Below are 26,236 nucleotides of genomic sequence, written 5' to 3' on the forward strand. Positions count from 1 at the left end.
GGCAAAAGTTACAGCACGAGTCTGTCAGGCACCTCCTGTGTCTTCACATTCTAGAGGTAATCATGCAGATAACTAACTGGGACTTGCATTTTTATTCCCAACTAGTGATCCAATATCTCATTTCTAAACAGCATCATATGAGCAAAACTTTTTGTGTAATGCTAAGGAATCTAATTATTGAGTGCAGATTAATAAAAATCATATTATGGATGCGTCTGTGGAAGTGAATAAATAATGATTCTGAAGAATAATTCTGAAGAGCATGGAGATCGGTTGTGTACCCCATGTAGCTGAGGGGGTGTGGTAGCTGCACTGTAATTCACCAATTGTATATGTAGTCTGTGGTAGGCAGACTCTGATATACATAGTTCGACAAATATGTTCAATATTGTCATAAAGTGGGTAGTTTACTGCAGTAGATCTTAATTCTGATCCATATTTCTAAAACAAGTAGAGATGCTTTAGAGTTTCATAGTAACAACTAGGCATTTGGCCTCCTGCTTGCTTTCTGTTAAGAGAAGTGATCAGAGGTGACCTGGACATTAATCTGGTGGTGATGGCCCCAATCACAAGTGCTGGTAATCATTCTGACCTCAACCACATGTGTGGTCTCAATAGATTCATTTATTCCTATGTGGTTATTCTGAGAGAGAATTCTTCAACATTCCATTTTAGTCAGAGAGGAAGCAGAGATCAGGAGTAAAAGGAAATATGGCTCTCTGTTTGTTTTGATGTACAACTTGATTCTGTGTTGGGATTTCACCTTTATGTTTCTTAAATGTGATTTCTTTTACTTTGGCCCCATTTTAGAAATGAGACATTCAGTAAATCCAGAGAAAGCTTTCTTTAAGAACAGGGGTCTCCTTCCTCTCTGTTCTCTGTAGATGACGCTTTTGTTGATTGTAAAAGTGGCACCTTCCTTTGTATAACTAATATGTACTTTAAAGGTGATTGAAGGCTGCAGAATTTTTTAAAAACATAACTTTCCAGTTAACACTGGCCACTATTAATTACATGGAGTATCCAGTCTTTTTACCAGGGCTTGGGGAAATGATTGTCCTGGACCAGTGACCATCTTTATGTATCTAGTAGTATTGATACTAATAGATTGTTCTAAGTTGCGTATTAATCCTCTGAATTCTGGAGTTGGAGTTGATGCTAGAGACCTACTCAGAGCATTTAGACTGTCAGAACAAAAAAACAAATTGCTGGGTGACAAACGACATTGAAAGGAGACGGACATGAGAGTTCAGAATCAGTTCTATGGAAACACAGGTTTTCTTCAGCACCAGAGAGAGCAAATGAAGGTCTTTGGAGGAAGGCTGCTCAGTGGATGCAGCAAGCACACGCAGTTGTTCCTTAGTTTGCAACCTTTTCCCCTGCAATGAGGCCATTTGAATTTGCTAGTTGGTGCCAATCAAAACTAGACTCCTTTCCTCTCCTAAAAACCGAGGAGCAGGACATCACTTTCCTCAATGATATTTCAAAGAGATCTAGGTCCTTAAAAAAGATATTCTTGTTTGCTAAAAGTGGCAAGTGTCTTAAAATAATTGACATTTCAAAGAGACAGAGAAAGTCATTACAAGTATACCTACTCTAAAGTAAATGGTTTTTAAAAAGCAATGATGGGGTCCTAGCATCAGAAAGCAGCCTAACTAAGGTAAGAGAGTGCTAAAGCCTTGTGCTCAGTCTTAGAGCTGCCTGTATCTTCCACATTAGGAAAGTCCTACAGGAACATCTTTTCCACCTGACCCAAGTTTGAATCTATATTTAAGAATTGGGTCTTTCTCATCCTTATTAAGAATACTCTTTTACACTAGTATGTGTAACTACTTATGGGTGGTATTTATAAAGATGGGTTATAGAGTCCTCATATTCCCATTATTACATGGCTTAAAACATCTCACTTTTTGATTTATATGCTGTTCCTTAGAGTTTTTTCACCTGGTAGAAAAAAATTAAACTAGAATTTAAAATGTCTTGATTTTACGGGGTTCACCGTACAGCACAAACATGAAGAGAAACGTGTAAGAGCTGAGCATCCCTTGTCCAAAACGCTTGGAACTAGAAGTGTTTGGACACATTCAGATTTCCAGATTTTCTGATAGTTGTATATGTATGATCAAATGTCTTAGGGATGGCAACCATCTTTAAACATAAAATTCATTTAACCTCATGCACAGAATCGGAAGATAATTTCATACAAATTTTTAGTGGTTCCTGTGTTTTTACTGTGGCATCTTACTTGAGGTCAGCTGTGAGATTGTCTACTTGTGTTAATATGCCTGCATTCAAAAAGTTTCAGATTTGGGTGATTTTTAGGCTTTAGAATTTTAGATTAAGTATCCTCAACCTCTGTGGGGACAGGTAGGAAAAACAGTTAAAAGTACTGACTTTTATGGTTTCTAGTTAAGCAGAAAGTCTGGTCTCTTAGATAGAAGCACTGTAAAGAGAATTTCTTTTTAAGTTGACTGAAGCGATTGCACGAAGTTTAGTGTGTGCTGTCCCATTTGGTGCCCAGGGCCCACTAGCTCCACTTGTCACAGTCAGTGTTTGGAATGTGACTTAGCTGTGCCATATCCGATGCACCCTGGATTTTGAAGATTTTGTGTGGAAAAAAAAACTCAGTACATTTTATATGGATTTCATATTGAGATATCATTTTCAGCAAACTGAAAATGTATTATTAGATATGACTTCTGTATTTTTTCGCTGTGGCACATTCATGGATATTGTTGTTTCCTCCTACACAGTTCTGGCCCTAACTATCTTGACAGATAACGCCTTTTGCTATATGTGGTTCTTCCAAAGAAATACAAAGCTATCACCCTGCTAATGCACAGAGCTTAGAGCTCTAACATTGCTAACCTAGCTAGGGACAGGGACAGTCTATGCAACTCTGTCCCTAGAATAAATTCTATAGAGAGAAACTTACTCTGTGTGCACTGTGCCACCCCACCCCTTTGCCCCTGTATCTGGCCATGCAGAGCAGCTGGCCATGCAGAGCAGCTGGCCATGCAGAGCAGAGCACTTTGCTGTTATTAGCGACTACTCACGGCTTGCTCTCAAGCAGATTGCTACCACAATACTTCTGGAAGAGGAATCTGCTTCTTCTACACTAAGTTTCTTCCTCTTACTTATTCATATCTCATACAATACATCCCAACTGCAGTTTCCCTTCCCTCCTAGTTCCCTCCCCCACCTTCTACCCTGCTCCAGATCCACTTCTCTGTTTCCCTTCAGAAAAGAGCAGGCCTCCCAGGGATATCAACCGAGCACAGCATAGGATGACAAGTTACGATAAGATTTGGCACAAACCCTCGTATCAAGGCTGGATGAGGCAACCCAGTAGGAGGAAAAGAGTCCCCAAAACAGGCAAAAGAGTCAGAGACACCCCCTGTTGCCACTGTTGGGAGTCCCACAAGAACACCAAACTACACACCCATAACATACATGCTGAGGATCTAATGCAGACCCATGCAAGCTCCTGCCGCTTCAGTCTCTGTGAGCCCCTATGAGGTCTGCTTAGTTGATTCTGTGGGCTGTGTTCTTGTAGTGTCCTTGACAACTCTGGCTCCTATGATCCTTCCTCCCTCTTCTGTGTGGGTTTCCCAAGCTCACTGCCTAATGTTTGGCTGTGGGTCTCTGCATCTGCTCCCATCAGTTGCTGGATGAAGTCTCTCTGACAATGATTGGACTAGACTTTGTACTATGAGTACAGCAGAATGTCATTAGGAATCATTTCATTGACTTTTTCCCCCCTTTGGCTAGTTGTGTTTACTCTGTCCTGCATTTTTGGCTATCCAGCCTCTGGTTCCTGGCCATCAGGCAATGTTGGGTATGGGCCCTCTCTTGTGTTATGGGCCTCAAGTTAGACCAGTCATTGGTTGGCCACTCCCACAAGCTCTGCACCACCATTACTTCAGCACATCTTGGAGGCAGGACAGATTGTAGGTCGAAGATTTTGGGGTTGGGTTGATGTCCCAGTTTGGACAGTGCAGGCTTCATATCCCTCATTACTAGGAATCACCCTCATAGATTTCAGGGAGGTTCCACTGCACTAGGTTTCCACACCGCCCCTCAGATGTCTCCCAATTCCAGTCACCTCTGCCTACATTCTCTCCTCTCATCCCACACCCCCCTACAATAAACTTCTTAAAATTATGTCATGGGTTTTCTTTGATAGCATACAAAGATGCTCGACAGTAGCTGATTGTCCTTTAATTGTAGCTCCTACTTATTTTGGAAAGGTCTAACCTGTGCTACTCCATTACAGGTGGGGTAACTAACACGGCACAGTATCAGAACAGACTGATGGTGTATGAACCCAACCAGGTAAGAACTTCATAAGAAGTCATTACCTTAGTTAAAATGCATTTACAAAAGATTTCCACGGGAAGTATTCATTGGAATGCCACACAAATGCACCTTAAGCTACACAGGGAGAAGAAAGCATCTAGGGGAATACTTTTGGTTCCTCATTATTATTGCAAAAGTTAAGCTCCTGCAGTTGCATGCTACACACAACGACATAGAGCTTTGCATTCTGTAGAGAGGATTTGGTTTGCACCTATGTCCTTCTGGAAGGGATGCCATTTGGGGCAGGAAACATCACGATGACTTTGTCATTCTCAAGTCAAATACTGTCATTTGACTTATCATAGCCAACAGTGTTCTGGAATAGTACAGATCAGAAGTGTCTGAAAGAGTCTGGGAATGGTATGCCTCTAACAGACGGTCCTTTCCGTGTACTTTTGGTGCACACTTAATTCCCTTTTTCCCCTAAAGCGAGACATGTTTTTAATTCTCTTTTCCTTCTATCAAAGTATCTTCAAAAGGGCAAAATCTTAGGAATTTTACTATTTCCAGGACTGGGATATCTAAATATTTCTTGATTGTATCAGTATTCCAAAATGGTGTGACGTGGAGGTTTAATATCCACCAGCTAGCAATATTTGGATGTGAAACCACAGGTTGACTTTGGCAGGTTGCGTCTGGTAAGGTCCTACAAGTGTGTGCATAGCGCCCCCAGTGTTCCTGCTGGATTTTTTTATAATGACTTGACTGAGGAGGGCATTTCTCTTTTTACAAGTGTGTCTCCTGATACTATTAAAAGTTGTAGATTGCAGAGAATGAATGTTCATGGGTCAGCTGTCTCACGAGGGACCACTAATTGCAGAAGCCTGAGTTTGGTGCACACATGGTTAAGGAGGAAGACGGCATTAGCATTGCTTAAATGAGTTCAGTTTCGTGTTTGTACACACATGCTCTTTTTTAAAAATTCTGCTGGCATATTGTTTACGGTGGGTACTGGCAAACATCACATCTGCTTGCATCTTGCTCAGAATCTCAATAACTCTATCATTCAGCCCTGGTGCTGATTTCTCTTCTAGGCCTTTGTGGAGAGTCGATAATGCCTGCCATCTGCCACAGAGCACATCGCTACCTGCCAACAGGCAGGCTGGGGTGACCTCTGCTTCCCACCACTGATTAGTATTCACACGCTAGCTTATTAGGAATGACCCCACCAGGCCTCTCTGCTTCTTTGCCTTTGCAGCGGGTGGCGGCTCACCTGGCAGGCATTGCCGTGAAGGAAGCTAAAGATATAATCAGGGGATGTAGGCAGGCTTTGCAAACCAGATGGCATCTACAGTCTTGTGGCAGGGGACTGGACTGCTAATGCAAACACTGATTCCTAATACTGTAATAGGTTATCGCATAGAGAACACCCAAGATAAGCATCGTCAGAATTTTAAAATTCACTCAAGCATAATGCATTAAAGATATTTCTTAGCAAAATGTCTGAAATCTAGCTTTGACTATTTATTAAAGACTGTATTTGATTGGGGAGATTCTGTGTTCAGAGGGACCAGACAGTATAAGCCTCTCAAACTAAACAACTTCTTTTTTTTCTGCAGTATACCACAAGAAATTAGAAATGAGCAAATACATGCCTATAACAAATAAATGCCATAGGGTGTGTGCCTGTAGTGAGTAGATGTCACAGTGTGTGTGCCTATAGTGAATAGATGTCACAGTGTGCGTGCCTGTAGTGAATAGATGTCACAGTGTGTGTGCCTGTAGTGAATAGATGTCACAGTGTGCGTGCCTGTAGTGAATAGATGTCACAGTGTGTGTGCCTATAGTGAATAGATGTCACAGTGTGCGTGCCTGTAGTGAATAGATGTCACAGTGTGTGTGCCTATAGTGAAGAGATGTCACAGTGTGTGTGCCTATAGTGAACAGATGTCACAGTGTGTGTGCCTGTAGTGAATAGATGTCACAGTGTGTGTGCCTATAGTGAATAGATGTCACAGTGTGTGTGCCTATAGTGAATAGATGTCACACTGTGTGTGCCTATAGTGAATAGATGTCACAGTGTGTGTGCCTGTAGTGAATAGATGTCACAGTGTGTGTGCCTATAGTGAACAGATGTCACAGTGTGTGTGCCTGTAGTGAATAGATGCCACAGTGTGTGTGCCTGTAGTGAACAGATGTCACAGTGTGTGTGCCTATAGTGAATAGATGTCACACTGTGTGTGCCTATAGTGAATAGATGTCACAGTGTGTGTACCTATAGTGAATAGATGTCACAGTGTGTGTGCCTATAGTGTACAGAAGTGCCTATAGTATATAGTATATATGCCAATGTTTATACAAGCATGTTTATGCTTGTAGATTGCTTTTTTCTTACAGCTTTGTGAACTGGTGAAATTCTGTGCATGCAAAACATCATATGATTTTTCTGGTTCAATTCCAATTTTGTCTTGGCAGAAAGGAAATGAGGTTCTTCCTATACGTTGAGTGTCTATGAGGAAGGAAGTGGTTAGGTTTATTTACTGATCTATCATTCAGTTTTCTTGTCTGTCAATTGGTTAGTTGAAATTTAAATTTAAAGCCATGGTTGATTCTCAGATAATTTTAAAATTTGTATTGCATTTTAAATAGGAATCTTATGTTAAGATGGCTGATCTTACAATCCTTATTATTGAGGATAATCTAGAGCCAAATATTAAAGACTTCTCCATTCCTTAACATTGTCATATAAAGCTTGGCCTTCTACCAATATAAATAAATATGTCTAGACCTAACGCTATCCTAGTTGGCAAAAGACATAATTTTATATGTGTTAAAGTGTGGGAGGATTCAATACAAAGGAAACAGTAAGTTTGTGAATCTTAACTTGTCCTCTGGTCTCAGGTTAATTTTGGAAAGAACAGGAAAGTTACCTTTACCCTAACTTACCTGGGGCCTTGTTTCCTCCATGTTTATATACCCTTCCCCCTTTATTGAGACACAATCTCACTATGTAGCACTGTCTGGCCCGAAATTCAATATGTAGACCAGGTTGGCTTTGAACTCACAGACATCCACCTGCCTCTGCCTCCTGAGTGCTGGAATTAAAGGCATGCACCACCATACATGTCCTCAAATGCTGTATTTTTAAAACAGTGAGCATGTACTAGACATTTATTACATGTGAGGCATTTTCTACATCATAACTGGATGTCATGCAGGTTTTATTATCCCCGTTGTGGAGATTAGGAGATGAGTACATGGGGGTAAGGGGTGGGGTCAGTGGATTGCTTAAGACTGCACATGAATTATGGCTTGCATAGTTTTGATCTAGACTGTTTTGATTATTACAGTATGTTCTACACTATACCCGGCCATGTGCTTAAACCTAAGTAATTTCCATGAGCTAAGCATCATGAAATTTTAAAGTTGCATTATAAAATGCAAAATGCCCTATAAAATGCAAACCTCCTGAATTTTCTTTTTAAAATGTAAGCCACAAGCGAGGATTATGTAGTTCTTTCTTGTTTTCACGTACACAACCCATTCCTTTCAACACACAAATAATATGCAAATAAGATGCAAGTTGACATTGGTGTTCTCATTGCTAGTGAGGCACCACCGCCTTGGCTATTTGTGAGGTCTTTTTAAACCAGTGCACCTGATTCTCTCTCTTTTTTCTTTTTCAGAATAAGTGGATAACCCGCAGCCCCATGCTACAGAGAAGGGTCTACCACTCCATGGCTGCTGTCCAGAGAAAACTTTATGTTCTTGGAGGCAATGACCTAGACTACAATAATGACCGGATTCTTGTGCGCCATATAGATTCTTACAACATTGACACTGACCAGTGGACACGCTGTAATTTCAACTTGTTAACCGGCAAGTATCTTTGGTTAAGCTATTTAAAAACAAAAATAGGGGCTGGAGAGATGACCAAGTAGTTACGAGTACTGGTTGCTCTTCTATAGGCCCCGGGTTGGATACCCAGCACCCTGAAAGCAGCTCACAACTGTTTGTAATTCCAGTCCCAGGAGATCTTAAGCCCCCTTTTGGCCTCCAAGGCTATCAGGAACACATGTAGTAAGTACACAGATACACACACAGACAAAACACACATAAAAATAAAATTAAAAAATATTTTTAAATGTCTAAAAATAAAGACCAAAACAAAAACTAGAATAGAGATTCAAAACATCCCCAAACTTGTTTCTTGAACATCTAGAGTACATCCCCAAATATTATGTGAACAGTGGGTCATACAAATTGTTTTCTTTATCCAGGAAGACATGCATGATTTATAGCTAGAGACTGGGCTCCTTCAGGTGGCTGGGAATCTAGTTTCTATTTTGCCTTTGTGTACATTCTCAAATGGTAAAGAGAAGCATATCAACTTGCTTTTCCTCAATGGATATTCATGTGAACACTTTGATATGTGTAGGAGGAAAAAGGTACCCAAAGAGTTAATAATTATTTTTTCCTTTTCTTAAAAAATCAGGATCTCACGCATATCAGAATGGCACCAAAGACCTTCTGATCCTCTTCTGTCCTCCTCCATCTTTACTGGGGTTACATCTGTGCTCTACCATGTCAATTTGTATACAGTGCTGGGAATTGAACCCAAGCACATGCTAGGCAAGCACTCTACCAACTACACCACATCCCCAGCCCCAAGAAGTTCAACTTCTCACTGCCTCGTCCTCTTTTATCTCTTGGGAGTTTAGGAAAATGGTGGTCTTCAATTTTTGTCACTGCCGTGTATTATTTCTGTGTGTAGTCTGGAAATGAGACTTTCGAGCAGCTTTGTGAATTTGAGCCTTTCCAGCCACGCATCCCTACCTATGCATCTCTGCAGAGCAATCAGACATGTGGATCCTACTCATCACACAAAGGAATAGAGTAAACGTAGTAATAATGCGCTTACCCTGATGTCCTAGATGGAGCTGACAACTCTCTCTCTCTTATCAGCTCCTGTGATTAACAGCCACCAATGGTAGGATCCTTGCAGGGCTGCTTTAAGTCAGGAAAATCACCAACTGTAAATGGTTGGTTTGAGCAGTTCTTGAAAACATTTAAAATGCAGAGTGAGCATTCAGTCACTCACAGAGGCTATTGGGAGGCTGCACTGGGAACACAACCAGGGATTTGGATGCTTCATATCAAGCTCCTCTTTCGGTGAAATGATTTGTAGGCCTCTTGTAAGTTCTGATCTCTCAGGTAGTGTGGCATCTTAGATCCTAGATCCCTGGATCTGGGATTCTGCCTCCAACTTATTTATTACTCCAGTCAATCCTGTGTCAGCTCATCAATAAAAAGAGACTTTCACTCTCTGATTGCCTGCGGGGAAGAATGTGTGCTAGAGAGTTCTTCTGTCTTCTCTTTTGAAATGGGAGGGGAATCCTTTCATCATTTTGGCGTGTCAGTATCTGGGGATGATGTAGACTGGTCTCAGCTTGGGAACGTTAATATAATCTTAGAACTGGTGATGATGTAAAGGAAGAAGGGTCGCACCTTCATCTGCCTTGTTGGCCATTTGTCTTCGTGTGAGGCATGGGGTGGGGGCGGGGCTGTTATTACGCCTTGGGGTTGCATTTGTCACTTTATAAAGGCAAGCACGTGTCTATATTTGTTGGCACAAATGCTACATGGAGCACAATGGACGTCTTACACATCTAAAACATCCCTTGTTTCCACCACCATAAACTAATGACATCGAGAATAATATGAAATTATTGGTTCTATGTAACTTACTATTACTCTATGGAGTGCTACATTTAGTAAGGTTTGGTTAATAGATATTTTGGTCTGGTCCTAACTCGACACAGATTCACTCTTTGAGAAGTACTGGCTAATTCATTGTAGTTCTGGAGACAGTGATTAATTGCTGCGAAATTCCTGTGGAGTACACAAGCATGCCACAGGGGGAAATTGTATCCCTCGGTGGCAAAAGGGTTAATTAAAGCATGTAAGAAACGGAATTTTTTTTCTTTTTATTCAATTCTCTTTACTTTAGGCCAGAATGAATCTGGAGTTGCTGTCCATAATGGGAGAATATATTTAGTTGGTGGATATTCAATTTGGACAAATGAGCCTCTGGCTTGTATCCAGGTGAGTGGTTGAAGTTCCCTTTGAAGTTCGTGCGAGTGGTTCAGCGAGGTTATGTTTTGCAATTCAGCTGCAGAAGGAGCTATTTAATGTGCAGAAAGAGGCTCAAGGTCCCTTTCTTTGTATAGCCACTGCAGCCTGTATCTTCTATCCTAGAAATGATGCCTACTAAATGATTGAGACCTTTTAAAAAATTATGATGGGGACAAACTTTAAAATATCTATAAAATATACTAGAAATGGAAAATGTTGGATAGCTTACCCCCTTTTTTGATACTTAAAAAGGAAAGAAACTTTGGCAATAGTACTTTGTGCTCCAATCAGTTTAAAGATACCCCATCTTAATGCATTTTGTATATCACATTTTCTTCATTTTCATAATTGTCACCTGCAGAGGCGTTCTTCCTCCCTGGCAGAGGTTCCTAGCAATAGTGGTTTATGGGTAGTCTATGATAGCACAGCTTCTGCCCCGAAGAAGAGCCCTAGCATTTCACAAGTGAACCAGGCAAGCTTGCCTTGGCAGGATGCCAGCTGAGTCTCTCAAAGCAGAAACACATACTTTGTTGTTACATGTAGCTCCTAGTGCTCTTTGTAATTCTTACCCATTTTCTTTTTCACATGTTCTCTGGTAAAATCTTGATGTGTCTTAGCCCTGACTTATCTAACATATCCTTATAACAACTCATATTTTTAAACCTAATCTTTGTGGGAAGACTTTTGAAAATTGTTTTAATATTTTAATAGTTGCAGAATGATTCTAGCATCATCATTATCATCATCATTATCATCATCATCATCATCATCATCACTACTATTACTATTATTTTGAGACAATATATAGCCTCACTATACAGCCCTGGCCTGCCTGAAACTCATCATGTAGACCAGGGTGGCCTCAAACTCTAGAGATCTGGCAGTCTGTTGCCAGAGTGCTGGGATTAAAGGTATGCACCACCACACCTGACAATTCCAACTTTTTACTTTTCAGTCATATCTCCTAAGGGATACCCCATGTATCACATACGCACAGTATGTGCTTGTTAAGGAGCTTCTCCATGTTGTCTGCTAATGTCTACTTGCTGTATTATGTTAGTTATAGTTCTCCTCTATTTTCATGCTATCGTTTATCTTTTCTCCTTGTGATTTGTCTCACCACAGATTTTCCTGAGGATCTTACATATTTCTGTTACTCTCAGAGATCCAGTAGATATGGAAAGCATGATTGCCATCTTTGGTTGAATAGGCCTGAGTTTTACAGTGAATAGCTAGAACTCATTTTTCTTAGCACACAGGGAAACGTTCATAAAACTCAGTCATGCTTTACATAAAGCTAAGTGGAGAGATCTAAAAAACTGTCTTATGTATTGCTAATACAATGCAGGTAAATTTGAGCTTAACAAAATGCAAAATTAAACCTCTCCATAGCTGGAAATCAAAAAGCATACTGCCAGAAAAGTGAGTTGAAAGTCATAATAAAAGAACCTTAGGACTTTGTAATAATAAAAGCAATATGCAGCAAAATGTGGGACACATGTAGCTTAACAAGCTAGAAAATGAACTTAGAAATAAACTCAAAGTAGAAGACAATAAAAACAAGAGCAAGGTAGTCACTAGGAAACAGTAACACCGTAGACAAATGTGAGCACAAGCAGCAGCTGCCTCTAACACATGAGCACCATTCTCTCCCGAGGAGGGGCTTGGCTTCACCCAAGCATGTGTTTTGCAGTGTTCAGTCCTTTGGGTCTTTGCTTCCCACTTTTCAGAACTGCGAAGACATCGGATTGGGCAGGAGTGTTCCATGGTGCCAGAATGCTGTGTTGTAAGTGGCCTACGAAATGTCATTAGATTATTTCTACAGTGGAATTAGGTTTGCATTTTCATTAAGTTGCAAAAGTCAAGACATGATTATATTTCTACTAACATTAATGCTGGATTGGCTCTATGAATAAGAGATAAATTAATACTCTAAGAGAAAAACAAGAAAATCTTCCAACATGTCAACTTTAGGAGAGCACAATGTGGTCACACCTCAAAACTTTTTCAAGTCTCCTATTTTGGCAAGTTAATGTGTAAGACAGAACATTTTAAAAACAAACCAAACCAAAAGCCAATTCATAGTGATATAATTTGTTTTATCCCCAAATATTAAGTGGCTCACTAACCTTGTACACTAAACTTTTCAAAACTTTTTAATTATTTATTTGTGTGCACGAGTGTTTTGCCTGCATATATGTCTGGGTACCACATGCATGCAGTTCCAACAGAAGCCAGAAGAGAGAATCAAACCTGGGTCTTCTGCAAGAGCAGCAAGTGCTCTTGACATCAACATGAAGCCATCCTGCTTGTCCACTGATTCATTATTGGTAATGTCTGGTTATTCCAAATTTTATTCAAGAAATGCAGGTGTGCAAGTATGTTTTAAACCACTGAGGACATGATATTCCAGAGTTTCCTCAGTATTAAGGTAATACTAAAAAACAGATTTTTGAAGTTTTAATAAGTGCTTGTGTAAATGGAATGAGTTTTACCTTTAAGATCACATAATGAAATATATCAGTATATTTCTTTAAAAAAAAAAAAAAGGTAATTCTGTATTTCAGTAGCCATACTGATGAACAGAATCTAGTCTCTGGGCAACTCTGTCTATCCCTGTGGCTAGCACTCTGATTTTACAAAGTCTAGAAAAACTCGAGAAAAAGTTTTCTCTTTAATACTGTTTTACATTTGTGTATGTATGTTAGAGGCACGTTCACTTGCCAGCCATGGTATCCATGTGGAGGTCAGATGACAACCTGCAGAGTTGATCCTCTTTGGCCATGTAGGTGCAGGTCGCCTGGCTTGGCAGCAAGCATTGGCACCACCAAACCATCTCACCAGTCCTGCTTTCACTTTTCACATGGCTGTGTGCCTGTGTGGTGGGGATGTGCATAAGTCCACATGCTCGCACGTGTATAGGGCACATGTGCGTATGGGTATACTTGCATATGGAGCCCTGTAGTTGCTTGCAAGTATCTTCCTCCATTGTATTTGACTTTATTTATGGAGACAAGATCTCTCACTGAACTTGGAATTCTAGTTCGGACTACTCCAGCTAGCAACCCAGCTCATGGGCAGGTCCTGTCTCTGCCTCCCAAGTGCTGGAATGAGAACTGACCACTATACCAGTCTGAATTTTACATGAGTTCTGGGGATCTGAACTTTGATCTTCATGCTTTCAGGCCAAGTCCTTTATCCACGGAGCCATGTCTCTAGCCCAATAGACATTTATAAGAACCCTTACAATTAATAGATGTGCCCATATCAGCATATAGCTTATCACTTAGAGAGACGTTTGTAAAGCAAATCTTCATGGATAATAGCATTTTTAAAGATTCATTTTTAAATGATGTGTATGTATGTATGTGCCTCTGAGAATGTGAGTGCATGTGTTTACAGAAGCTAGAGGTGTTGGATTAACCTGAAGCTAGAATTAGAAATAGTTATGAGTTCCCCATCATGGGTGCTGGGAACTGAACTCTGCTCCTCTGCAACAGCAGTGTGCACTCTAAACCTCTGAGCCATCTCTTGAGCCCCAACAATATAGCCTTCTAGATCATGCATCGTGCATTCCAGCTATTGGCAACTAATTGCTGGGTATCTTTTCCTCTTAACTAAGGCTCACAAATTTTTGCTTTGTTGTTGACTGCAGATCTGTTTATTTTCATGTACCAACAGTACATATTAATGGCTGGAGAGAGCAGCTAAGTGTTTAAAAGCAGGCCACTTCCCTAGCATGATTAGAACCTGCTGGGAGAATAACCAGTGGAGAAGCAAGACCATGGAAGGTGGGAATGGTGACCACGAGAAAAGGTTGGTTAGACAGTACAAGTTTCTAATTACAGAACATGTGGAAAATTACAGAGTGGTGGTGAGAATCACATACACTAAAACTATCAAAGCTTAAATTTTTGTCACCAACCACAATGATTCATAATCCAAGATTAACTTAGAAACCAGTAGTCTAATAGCTGGGCTGATTAATGAAGACCATAGTCAAATGCTTCAGAGATTCTCTCATTAATACCCAGGACTAATTTTTTTTTTCCTTTGAAAATACCAGCCAATACTCTTGTCTCAACAGACTTCTCCTCTGGCCTCTAATCCAGGTTCATTTAACAGTCATTTGTGGGGTCAGCTACCTGGGGTGACACATGAGAAGCCATTTCAACTACTACCAAGTTAGCATATGCTGCTGCTCCATTCACTGTAAGGACAGCGCAGACTGAGGAAAGCTGAGAAGCTCTTACATTAATATTTGTCTAAATATGAAGGTTTAGAACCACTAGTAATACAATTACTGGATATAGATCCTGCAAAAAAAAAAACCCAAAACAAAACAAAAATGAAGGCACTCTTATTAATTTTGTGGGCATGAAGTTGGATGTCTGGCATGTAGCCTGACTCTAATCTGGTGTGCCTGGGGTGACTAGTACATATGGGCAGCTGTGAGTGTGCAGGTGATTCGTCTGTTTCCAGATTATTCTACTGTTGTTCTCCTTTCCTATCACTTCCTCTTGGCTGGAGGATATGCTGCCAATCTGGCACGGCTGTTTCCCACACGTCTTCTTCCTGCCAGTTTACAGGGGAGTGCTTTGAAGAAAATCTGCCAAAAGCTTTCTTTTTCCTTCCCAGATTAAATACATTACATCTGCCTAACATATGCAGTCGCTGTTGGCCCAGGGAACCACACAAAAGCTCTCAGGGTGATTACCTCACTGTTATTTTGACTTCTATAAATGTATTCTTTTTTGTGTGGGGGGAGGCAATAATTATTGTCCTTGCTCTTCTGGGCTACCTCCTTGGATTAAAATTTACATTTTACAGCCAAGTTACCTTGAGAAAGTCACTTAATTTTTGTTTTTCTCTGTAAATTGAAGGCAGTACTTAGCCTTTGTATGGTTTTGATAAATGGTTGGCAAGGAACCAAAGGGAGCGATTCCAGAACAGCACAGGCGTTATTCAGGAAAAGGCCTGCAGAGGGGGCTCTAGAGCAAGAACCAGAGCCAGCAATCCACTTCCCGGCTGGGCTAGTTGTGGGGCCCAAAAGGGAAAGGAGAAGAGGACTGAAATGTTTCCATGTTCAGCCTGAGGCTGGCCAATGTTAGGGAGGTGGCATAAAGGAGAGTAGGTGACCAATACATCTGTGGTAGCCGCTATTTCTGGGGAATCCATAGGTCAGGGAGCGCTAGAATCTAAAGAAATTATTTTACTTCATGAATTGTCATTGTTTAATCCAAATGGTAGATCCTCACAAAACGACATGGCTATTGTTAACATTTCTGAGATAGGCATAGTTGTTGCTCTTGTAACTTGTTGCTAGGAATTTTGGAGGATGCTGTTGACATGCCTTTTGGTGATGACCTTGATAAAAGAATTCAGTTTCTTAGATACAAAATAGGCTTGGAAACTAAGAAGGCAGGGCCCAAAGACTACCAGGATGAGGGACGAGCCAGACAGGGCAGCCAGCATCCCCAGCTGGGTACTGTCCCCTAGAGTTGGAATGTCAGCAGAGCTCAGATGCAAAGGCTGGGGGCGGGGGGTTGTCTGCGTTTCCCACCACTCCAGACTGGTTCATATAGAAGTAGCACTCTTCCTGGAGGAAGAGAGGCTCCTCCTTTCTTGGTAATAAGGAGGCACAGAACTCCGCAGTTTTAGAGAACACCTACACATAAGTCTATTTGGTTTAAGAGGACTGTAATTGTTGTGTGATACTATTCCCAAGGAGATGCGAGCAAATGTCTACTCACTCCACACAGGGAACTAATGACAGACCAAAGTTTGGATAACACCCAAGTCCAATTTGGTGAACCAGCGAGTTTTATTGGAGTTGCAGGAATGTGGGTGAGGGGTTACTTACAGGAGCAGAAATGAGTCAAAGACAACTGTGTCACCTAAGCCCACCCCAGCATGAGTGATAGTTCCCAAAAGCTGGGAACCTGGTGCTCACCACACAGCCTTCCGGTACCTCAACAGGTTGGATAGTGTCCTTTCAGAGTGCCTCAGGTGGTCTGAGACTCTGCCAGGCAGTTGGTCTCTGTTTCTTTCTTTCAGGCTGCTGGGGCTGAGTCTCTCCTTGATGCTCAGCTTGTGTGAGTATCTGTGAAGCCTAGCTTGGCCAAGAGGGACTCTCATCAGTCTTTATTGTTTCTATACTTTTTGGGGAAGGAGAGGATTAATGAATCAGATCAGTTTCAGGGACTTCCTGAAGCCATTTGGAGTTGTTTACTTCCTGTTTTAAGGAGCTTCCTTTCAGGATGGAAGTGTTTCACCTCCCTTTAGAACATCTCGTTGTCTCACCTCCATGAAATACCCTGTTTTACTTCCCTTTTACATTCTGTGTCTTAAAAAGTTTCCCTCCAAGATGAAGGGTTTTAACCCTGGAGGGAACTGCTAGGCAATGGATAGCTATTTTCAATTAGGCTATCTGAAAAAGAAGTTGGAAACAGACCGGAAGAGGGCATGCTGGCTATGTTTATATTGATGGCAGAAAAAATATCCAAGCCTTCAAGGAGAGGAAGTAGGTGAGGGGATCCCTTAGGATAAGCAGTTGAAACCAACAAGGACATTGAAGCAGAGCAAAAAGGAGAACAATCATGCTTTGGTTATTGAGAAGGAGTTCATATTTTCATATGATCAACTGTCTTAGACACAGAGGTAAGTTGATTTTCTGGAGGGTTGGGGAAGAACCCAAGGAGTTGAGACAGAAGAGGTATGAGAAGGTGTTTCGTCTTGTCAACTTGACACAAGCTAGAGTTATCTGAGAAGAGGGAACCTCCATTGAGAAAATGCCTCCATAAGGCTGGCCTGTAGGCTAGTCCATTAAGCATTTTCTTAATTAGTGATTGATGTGGGAGGGCCCAGGGCATTCAGGATGGTGCCACCCCTGGGCTAGTGGTCCTGGAGCACATAAGAAAGCAGGCTGAGCAAGCCATAGGAGCAAGCCAGCCAGCAAGTAGTATTCCTCCACAACTTCTGCTCATTTCCCGCTTTCAGATTCCTAGCCTAACTTCACTTAGTGATGGAGTGTGACCTAGGAGTTGTAAGCTGAAATCAACCTTTTCCTCCCCAGATTGCTTTTGTTCATAGTGTTTTATCACAGCTAGAGAAACCCTAAGACAGAGATCAGGACTATTGCAGGGGATATTGCTGTGACAGACCTGGCCATGTGTTTTCAGAAGAAATGTGGTATTTAAACTTTGGGCCTTATGGAGGCATTTTCTCAGTGGAGGTTCCCTCTTCTCAGATAACTCTAGCTTGTGTCAAGTTGACAAGACGAAACACCTTCTCATACCTCTTCTGTCTCAACTCCTTGGGTTCTTCCCCAACCCTCCAGAAAATCAACTTACCTCTGTGTCTAAGACAGTTGATCATATGAAAATATGAACTCCTTCTCAATAACCAAACCATGATTGTTCTCCTTTTTGCTCTGCTTCAATGTCCTTGTTGGTTTCAACTGCTTATCCTAAGGGATCCCCTCACCTACTTCCTCTCCTTGAAGGCTTGGATATTTTTTCTGCCATGAGATGACTGCTGAGAGCAGCAGCAACTGTAGGGTGGAGCTAGCCTGAGCCTAGGAGACAAGCTGCCTGTGCTGCAAACATTAGTTAGAGAAATGAAGACAGAGCCCAGAAGATTTTGAGTCCCAGATGTCAGACATTAAGCTGTTTACATTGCTGGACTTTGGTTCTACTATGATTTGGATATGACTGTGCCCTGGTTCTTCCCTTGGAGTAAGAAAGTGTTCAAGTTGTGTTCTGATTTTACAGGAGCCCCATTTAGAAGCTTTGGGTATTTTAAGGAGGTTTTGAACTGTGAGTTTTTTTTATTCATTTATTTATTTTACATCCTGGCCACAGTTGCCTCCCAGTCCTTCTCCCCCATTCTCCCAACCCCCAATCCAGGAAAGGGCAGGTCTCCTATTAGTATCAATAAATCATGGCATATCAAATTGCAGTAAGACTGAGCATCTCCCCATGTATTAAGGCCGGGCAAGGTGACCCAGTATGAGAAGTAGGGTCCCAAAAGCAAGTAAAGGAGTCGGAGACACCCCGCTGTTAGGAGTTCCATAAGAGGACCAAGCTTCACAACTGTAACATATATGCAGAATGCCTAGGTCAGTCCTATGGAGGCTCCCTGATTGTTGGGTGGGTCAGTCTCTGCAAGCCCCTACAAGCCCAGGTTAGTTGACTGTGTGAGCCTTCCCATGGTGTCCTTGACCCTCTGGCTCCTACATTCCTTTCTCCTCCTCTTCCACAGGATTCCTGAACCCCACCTGTTTGGCTGTGGGTCTCTATATCTGCCCCCATCAGCTGCTGCATGATGCCTACCTGATGATAATTGGGCCAGGCACCAATCTGGTCACAGGAGATGAGACAGCCAGTTTCAGGCTACTTACTCACTATTGCTAGGAGCCTAAGCTGGGCCCTCCTCATAGACTCCAGGGAGATTCCCCTGTGCCAGGCTTCTGCCTGACCCCAAAATGCCCCATCCCTCTCAACAGTCCCCCTCATCACTCTTCTCTGTGCCCCACCTCAACCTGATCACTCATGTTCCCATTCCCACCTGCCCTCAGTCCACTTACAAAAATCTCTTCTATTTCCCCTTCCCAGGGAGATCTGGGTGTCCCCCCATGAACTCTCCTTGTTACCTAGAAACTGAACTTTTAAAATGTTTGAATTTTTAAAGACTGTGGGACTCTAAAAGTTTGGAATGTGTCTTTTATTGAGATATTGGTATTAATATGAGATCTCGTGGATGAACAAGGAAGGAAGTATTATAGTTGAATAGTGTTATGTTTTTATGTCAAGTTGAAAAAAGGGTCAGTTCTATTTTGTTTTTGTTTTTTCCTGCCAACTTGAAATAAACTAAAATTATCTTAGAAGAGGAACCACAATGCAAAATTATCTCCATAAGATTGGTCTGTAGGCAAGTCTGTGTGGCATATTGGTCACGATTGCTCTTGGTCATATTTTATCACAGAGACAAAAAAGTAACTAATATACCCAGAGAGAAAAATAGTAATGGCTAAGTGCTCTCTTTCATGCATATGCATTTTTGAGTAATCCTTCCCCTCTTTTGGTGTAGGTACTGGATGTAAGCAGAGAAGGCAAAGAAGAGGTGTTCTATGGACCTACACTTCCCTTTGCTTCAAACGGAATAGCAGCATGCTTCCTCCCGGCTCCATATTTCACATGCCCTAACCTTCAGACTCTTCAGGTGCCTCATCACAGGATTGGCACAATTTGAAAAGCCAGCGCTCTGTCAGACCGCATCAACAGGAGACCGAATGAGAGCTTGACATTGGATACGGGGCATGAACATCCTCCGTGCTCAGTGCTTCCTTGTCTTGTTTTACAGGTCTAAACTTGTGATAAATACTAGCAAAAACAAAAACAAAAACAAAACAACAACAACAACAGAACACTTTTCTAAAACATATTGAGAATCCTGTCACTTCTTTTCCGTGTATGTTAACATACAATATGTATAACTTTTGTTGTGGTGCAGCTTAATGCCATCTTACTGGCACATTATTGTTTCATGGATCTTTAAAACATTCCTTGTACCCTGTTCTAATCAGCGCCATCCAGGATCATGTAACATTGTTAGTAAGGTACCTTTTCCACATGGCATCAGTTTTCTCATATCTTCTGTACTTCTGCCTTTTACTACTTAAACATCAGAGTGTGACTTCTCAAAGCTTAACGTGCTGCAGCTCTGCTCAGAAGAGGTTCAGCAGGTGACATCTGAAGCTCTAAGTGCCATATCTTATTCAAGGTGATAGGAGCAATGGACTTGGAAAAGTTAGATTTCCAACCCTGCTTACTCTGACCTGTGTCAGACCTTTACAAGCTTAGGTTTCTTTGGAACCTTGTAACTGAACCACATCTTGTGGATAAATGAGTCTGAGAATATCAGAAAGACACTGTACCTATCCTAAGTAGGAACACCAAAGATCCCTAAACTTGTACAAATTCTTGCCTGAAAGAATTCTCTTAAATGCCTCATCTAGCCGTACTACCCATGGCATCACAGAAGGCTGTGACATAAGTCTGAAGTGAGAGCTGGCAGTTCTAATGGACATTTTCCAAGTTATTAAAGGCTATGTCAATCTTGAGGACTTGTGGGATTCTCCACCACTGCCAATACATTTTTTATTATCACCACTTTTAATAATGCATAGTTCTTTTTTTAGTCTAGATTTTTGGGTTTACTTTATCTACAACTACAAATAAATAAATCATCTTAATAATCACATTTTAAGCTAAACTCAACATGTTTGTTTTTTTCTCGTCTTGTGGAGACTTCAGGTCATTTTTATTAAAAAGTTGCTTTCTTGCAGCTGCTCAGTCATGTCAGCAGTGCTTATGTCGGAGAATTTGTCTGTTTTACTCATGGAACCACTTTTTAAAAATCATCATAAGTAAATGAAAAATAATCCTTTTCTTTTTGTTCAGGATGACTTCCACTGGCTATGTGGCTATGCTGGCCTCCAAGTCATGATCCTCCCAAATAAAACAATCTCTTTACCTTAGCAAATCACTAACTTTAAGCACTGTAGTAAGATACCTAGAGCACTGTTCTAAAAATGTAAATGATCTGGTTCCTGGGTTAAAGGACAGGAATTGATAGAAAGGGTGAGGAGGAAAGGGAACAAACACGAGTCCAGACAGAGCAGTGGCAGCAGGGGCAGATGAAGGAGAGAACACTTTTAAAGGCTGCCTATGAGCCTTCAGAAGTCAACGTAGTCCTGTCAGGAAAGCTCATTCCTGCCCTCCTGAATTCTTGCAACACAGACCTTAATAACAGGTGTTTCAGACTTACCTTTCTACTTGACATATGAGTCTTCTCTCTAGCAGTTTTTCCTTGTAAAACCATTAAACAATGTTACAGTAAATAAATAAATAGTTATGTTCCCAGTCCAATATCCTGAATGAAAGGAAATGGCTTAAAAGAAAAGCTTGCCTGACTGACAACCTTAGACTTTCTGTATTCATTTCTAACCATTCACTTAAGCCAGCATAAACTACCAGTTTCTCCTTGATGGTCTTCATGGTATACTTTTGCAGAGTGTGAGAATATTCCTCACATCTATAATCAAAGAACAGCATCAAAACTATCACACTCCTTTACTAAAAAGAAAAAGCATCCAGATCGCACAATTGGATCCTTTCCTCAAAATCATCTGCAATGAGAAAAACAATCTATGAAATTATATTTTGTGTATATTATAAGCAAGTCCCACCCAAAATACTCAACTATATACCTATCTACTATTCTAGTGTAGTTTCCTACAGTAATTTGTCCTCTATTTTCAATCCTCAGAATTATTTTATTATTGTATTTTATTTTCCATATAAGACCAAAAGACTTTGAAGTATTTAAACATCATTTGAGGATTTTACTTTAAAACACAAAACAAGTTTCAACACTCATTCTGCTGTGAGAGGAAAAGCTAGCAAAGACATGGTTCTCTGTCTACAACATAAGATACAACAAGCCCCCCAGTCTTTACAATGTCAATTAAATTACAGTTATGGCACTTCTTGTACCTTCTTGTTTCCCTCACACCTAAAGGACCTGTGTAACATCCCCTGCAGCTACTGTAGAAGTGGAAACCTTCAACTGTTTCCCACAAATTATAAATGCAATAGGGACAAAACAGACACTGTTTCTCTAGATAACATGGCTCATCTTTATTTTCATTGTGTAATCACGGACATGATGTAAGTCAAGTGCATACATTAAATTTTACCTACCTATCTTTCATCTTTATTATATGCAAACAACCTACAAACTTCACATAAAATAGTACTATAACATGTAAGGAACTGGGCCACTATCAGCACAATGGAGTTCTAAGGAAGGGCTGTGGATGTAAACCAACTGGTAGAGTGCTTGCCTCGCCTGCAGGAAGCCTGGGTTCCATCTCCAGTACTACAGCTGTGGTGGTTCATGCCTGTAATCCCAGTTTGCTTGGGAAGTGAAAGTCAGAGGATCCGAATTCAAGGTCACTCTTGGCTACCAAGAGTCCAAAGAAGCCAGCCTGAGGCAGACATTCTGCCCCTGTCTTTCACAAATAAACACATAAATAAAATAATAAAATTGGTCAACTATAACCAGGTGGTACTGAACTAGGTAACCTTGCCATACAGATGAAAACACAACTCTTGTGTTTAATCAATACAGGAAATAATATGCTGTTTTGCTAGAATCCTAGACTGGTTGATTGTCTTAACCAAATAAAGCACACTGTTTTTACTGGAATTTTATACTCTAGCTTGAGTAGGCAATACATTTGACTCTAAGAAGGGTAGGCATTTGGTTTTGCTCAGTGCAGAAAAGATGTAGGATGTAGAGAGAGCAGATTTCCTCAAGGGTTTCCCAAACTGCAGAAACATACAAATTTTTATATAAAATCTCAACTGCCAAAGGTCCTGTGAGAACTGAGTGTGGTTATTCTGATGATGTTCACCTGTCACTCCATCACTCCAGTACTTGGTGGGAGGCTGAGGCAGGAGGATTGTGTGTTTAAGGCTGGCCTGGGATATATGGCAGGACACTCAAAAAAGAAAAGAACCAACAACAAAACCTAACAGGAGAAAAAAAAAAGATGTTTAGTGAGAATACATGGAAATAAGCCCATGTTATTTAAGGAGAAAATATCTTAACAAGGAGAAAGGGTGCTCCTCGCCAGGCTTGTAGACCTGCGTTAGAGCCCTGGGACCCATATGGCAGAAGAGAACTGAAATCTTTCTTTTAAAAAGTGAAGCCAGTGTGTTAATCCTACCACTTGGATGCCTAAGGCAAGAATTCTAAGTTTGAGTGTGGCCTGAGCTACATAGTGAGCCAGAACTCACACAATGAGCCCCTGTCTCAACAAAACAACCTACTAAACAAAAACCCACCAAACTTGAGGAAAGGTCTGATAGAAGCCACAGGATAATAAACATCAATTAGTCTTAAGACATGAACACGCTATTTTCTTAAATAAATGTTGAGATGGTAAAACGAATCAAATGCAGTCATCCATTGCTTAGTGGCTGGGATGTATTCTGAGAAATGCAGCCTTAGGCAAAAATCAATGTACTAACGCAACAGGTGGTAGTGGTTCACTACTTGAGGCCTCTGGATGCTATCCAGATATGTGGTGCTGGTGTGACAAGGCATACTGTTGGATAGTAAGTTCTGCTGAGTACTTTTATACTGCAGGCATATAATCCAAAACAAAGAGGGGGAATAAATACGCAAAGCACCAAGTTGTCTGTCGTGAAGTAGTATGTACTGTGCATAGTTGTATGTGCTATATATAGTTCTGTGTCTGGCAGGGTGGTAGGCTCACCTGTCCCAGCCTCACTACTATATTGACTATATTACACTGTGATGTTACAATGACTATGTACCTAGGTGTTGGGGATGTTGTAGATCTGCCATAATCTCATGGGATTACCTTGGTGTGTGAGGCCCATCACTGAAACATCATGCACCACATGATTTTACTTAAAAAAAATGATATATAGATGTTTAAAGTTATGAAATCCTAGTGCAAATGAACTCAATACTGATTGATTTTTGCAGCTGATCCTCCAAATTTTTCTTGCCCATGGAAACCATCTAGTTAGATGCTAATTAAATTGAAGTTTAAATCAAAACCAAATCTTAATGTCCAATAAAACATTTTCATCACTCTGTTGCCCTTCAATCATCTTTTATACCTATCCCATCTGGTGCTTTATAGGTATTTGACTGGAATGCTCACATATCCAATATGTACATTTTTCTTCCTGTTTAACTGCTTTAAGTTTCTATAGAAATGAAATTTATTAATTTTCGGCTTTATGAAAAAGGACGATACACCACACCGGCCAGCTGAATGAACCCGAGTGTAGAATGAACAGTGTTCAGAGAAAGCTGGTGAGTCTGGAGAAAAGAAACTTGAAAGAAACTGTCAATTTCATGGCTGTCTGAATTTGATTTTTTTACATCTGTGATGTACACCATGACCAAAAACAACTTGGGAGGGGAAAGGTTTATTTCAGCTTATACTGGTAGTCCATTTTTAAGGGAAGGACAGGAGCTTAAGGCAGGAACTGAAGCAGAGGCCATGGAAGAACACTGCTTACTGACTTGCTCACCTTACTTTCTTATACTACCCTGAGCCACCTACTAAGAGGTGACACGGTTCCCAGTGGACTAGACCCTTCTCTATCAATTAGTAATCAAAAAATGCCCTACAGACTTGCATACAGGCAATCTGATGGAGGCATTAGCTCAACCGAGCTTTCTCTTCCTGGAAAACTCTGACTTGTGTCAAGTTGGCAATAAACCAATCAGGACACTTGCTACTGTGAACAGGGCAGCAGAGAATATGGCTGAGCGACTATCTCTGTAGTAGGACAGAGTCCTTTGGGTGTGTGCCCAGAGGTGGTATAGCCGTGTCTTATCATAGTCCCACTGTCAACCTTTTAAGGTCTACTGATTTCCACTGTGGACTACATCAGTTTGCACTCTCTAGTGATTTGAATGAAAATGGCCCCAATAGGTCCATAGGAGTGACACTATTAAAAGGTGTGGCCTTGTTGGAAGAAGTGCGTCACTGCGAGTGGCCTTTGAGGTCTCAAATGCTCAAGCCAGGCCCAGTGTCTCACTCTTTCCCTGCTGACTGCTGATCTGGATGTGGCACTCTCGGAACCTCTCCAGCACCATGTTTGCCTGTGTGTGGCCGTGCTTCCCACCATGATAATGGACTAAACCTCTGAACTGTAAGCCAGTCCCAATTAAATGTTTCCTTCTAAGAGTTGCTGTGGTCACAGTGTCTCTTCACAGCAACAGAAACCCTAAGACATACTCTAATAGTGAGTAGGTCTCCCCTTCCCCTCACATCTTAGCCAGCATTTGCTTTCCTGATAAATGGCATTCTAACTGGGGTAAGACGTTTTAATTTGCATTTCTGTGATTACTAAGGATGTTGTATACTTTTAAAACTATCTCCCAACTATTTATTTTAAAAGATTTTTTTTATTTATGTTTGTAAGTGTTTGCTACATGTGGTGTGCGGGTGCCTGCAGAGGCCAAAAGAGGGCGTCAGATTTCCTGAAGCTGGAGGACAGGTGATTATGAGATTCCTGATGTGGCTGCCTGAAACTAAAAGTGCTCCTGCTCCTTCCCTTTAGCCAGCCTTTTCCTTTTAGTTATTTACTTTTGAGAGTTTCATGTGTGAGTACGGTATTTACAGCATTTTTCCTTCCATCTCTTTTTTGTAACATCTCCCATGTCCCTCCCGCCACTCCTCAAATTCATCACCTCTGCTCTCCTTTTTCTGTCTACATACACACACAGTGCAGTCTGATGACCTGAGTTAGATCCCTGGGTCCTCCCAAAATAGACTATTGCCTTTGGCTGTCTTCTGGAACTTGAGGTGAGATCCTACTGTGAAAGGCACTGCACTTTGGTCACAGGACTTGGAGAAATCCAGCAGATACTGTCCTGGAAAAGTTCCTTCCCAGTGGACACCTTCCACGGTGTTGAAAGGTGGGTGCTATGCAGGCTGCTGGCAGAGAAGGGAAGCACAGTGCTACCCAACTGTGAACCTTGAGAACTACAATCATGACCAGCCTGAAAATACAGACCCAGTGGTCAATGCAGCAACTATGGGGGTAACAGGTGTATGATTGGATTTGAATAAGAGAAAACTCATGCCTTGTACTGTAAACCTGGCCAAGAACCCTCGGCTGAAGGGGTCATAGACCCCAGAGGAGAACCTCCTACCATATTAACAAACTGATATAGTATCCAA

At 41.2% G+C, this 26,236-nt stretch overlaps 1 protein-coding gene across 7 annotated transcripts in view; it reads left to right on the plus strand.

The window, feature by feature from the left end:
- Klhl32 (kelch like family member 32) overlaps nt 1–24,129 on the plus strand; it is a 231,289-nt gene extending 207,160 nt beyond the window's left edge. For 5 of the 7 annotated variants that reach the window (XM_052715093.1, XM_052715095.1, XM_052715094.1 and 2 more), the window contains 4 exons: nt 4,277–4,335; nt 7,986–8,178; nt 10,310–10,404; nt 19,525–24,129. In XM_052715093.1, the coding sequence (XP_052571053.1) occupies nt 4,277–4,335; nt 7,986–8,178; nt 10,310–10,404; nt 19,525–19,686 (509 nt within the window). In that variant the 3' untranslated portion in view covers nt 19,687–24,129. Of the gene's footprint in view, nt 1–4,276; nt 4,336–7,985; nt 8,179–10,309; nt 10,405–19,524 lie in introns of those variants that run through there. The other 2 variants (XM_052715096.1, XM_052715097.1) reach the window with 2 other exon arrangements.
- The last annotated feature ends 2,107 nt before the right edge of the window (nt 24,130–26,236 follow it).

This window comes from Peromyscus californicus, unplaced genomic scaffold (genome assembly GCF_007827085.1).
Source record: "Peromyscus californicus insignis strain IS unplaced genomic scaffold, ASM782708v3 Scaffold_5__1_contigs__length_169319896, whole genome shotgun sequence".
In the NCBI taxonomy this organism is placed as follows: Eukaryota; Metazoa; Chordata; class Mammalia; order Rodentia; family Cricetidae; genus Peromyscus; species Peromyscus californicus.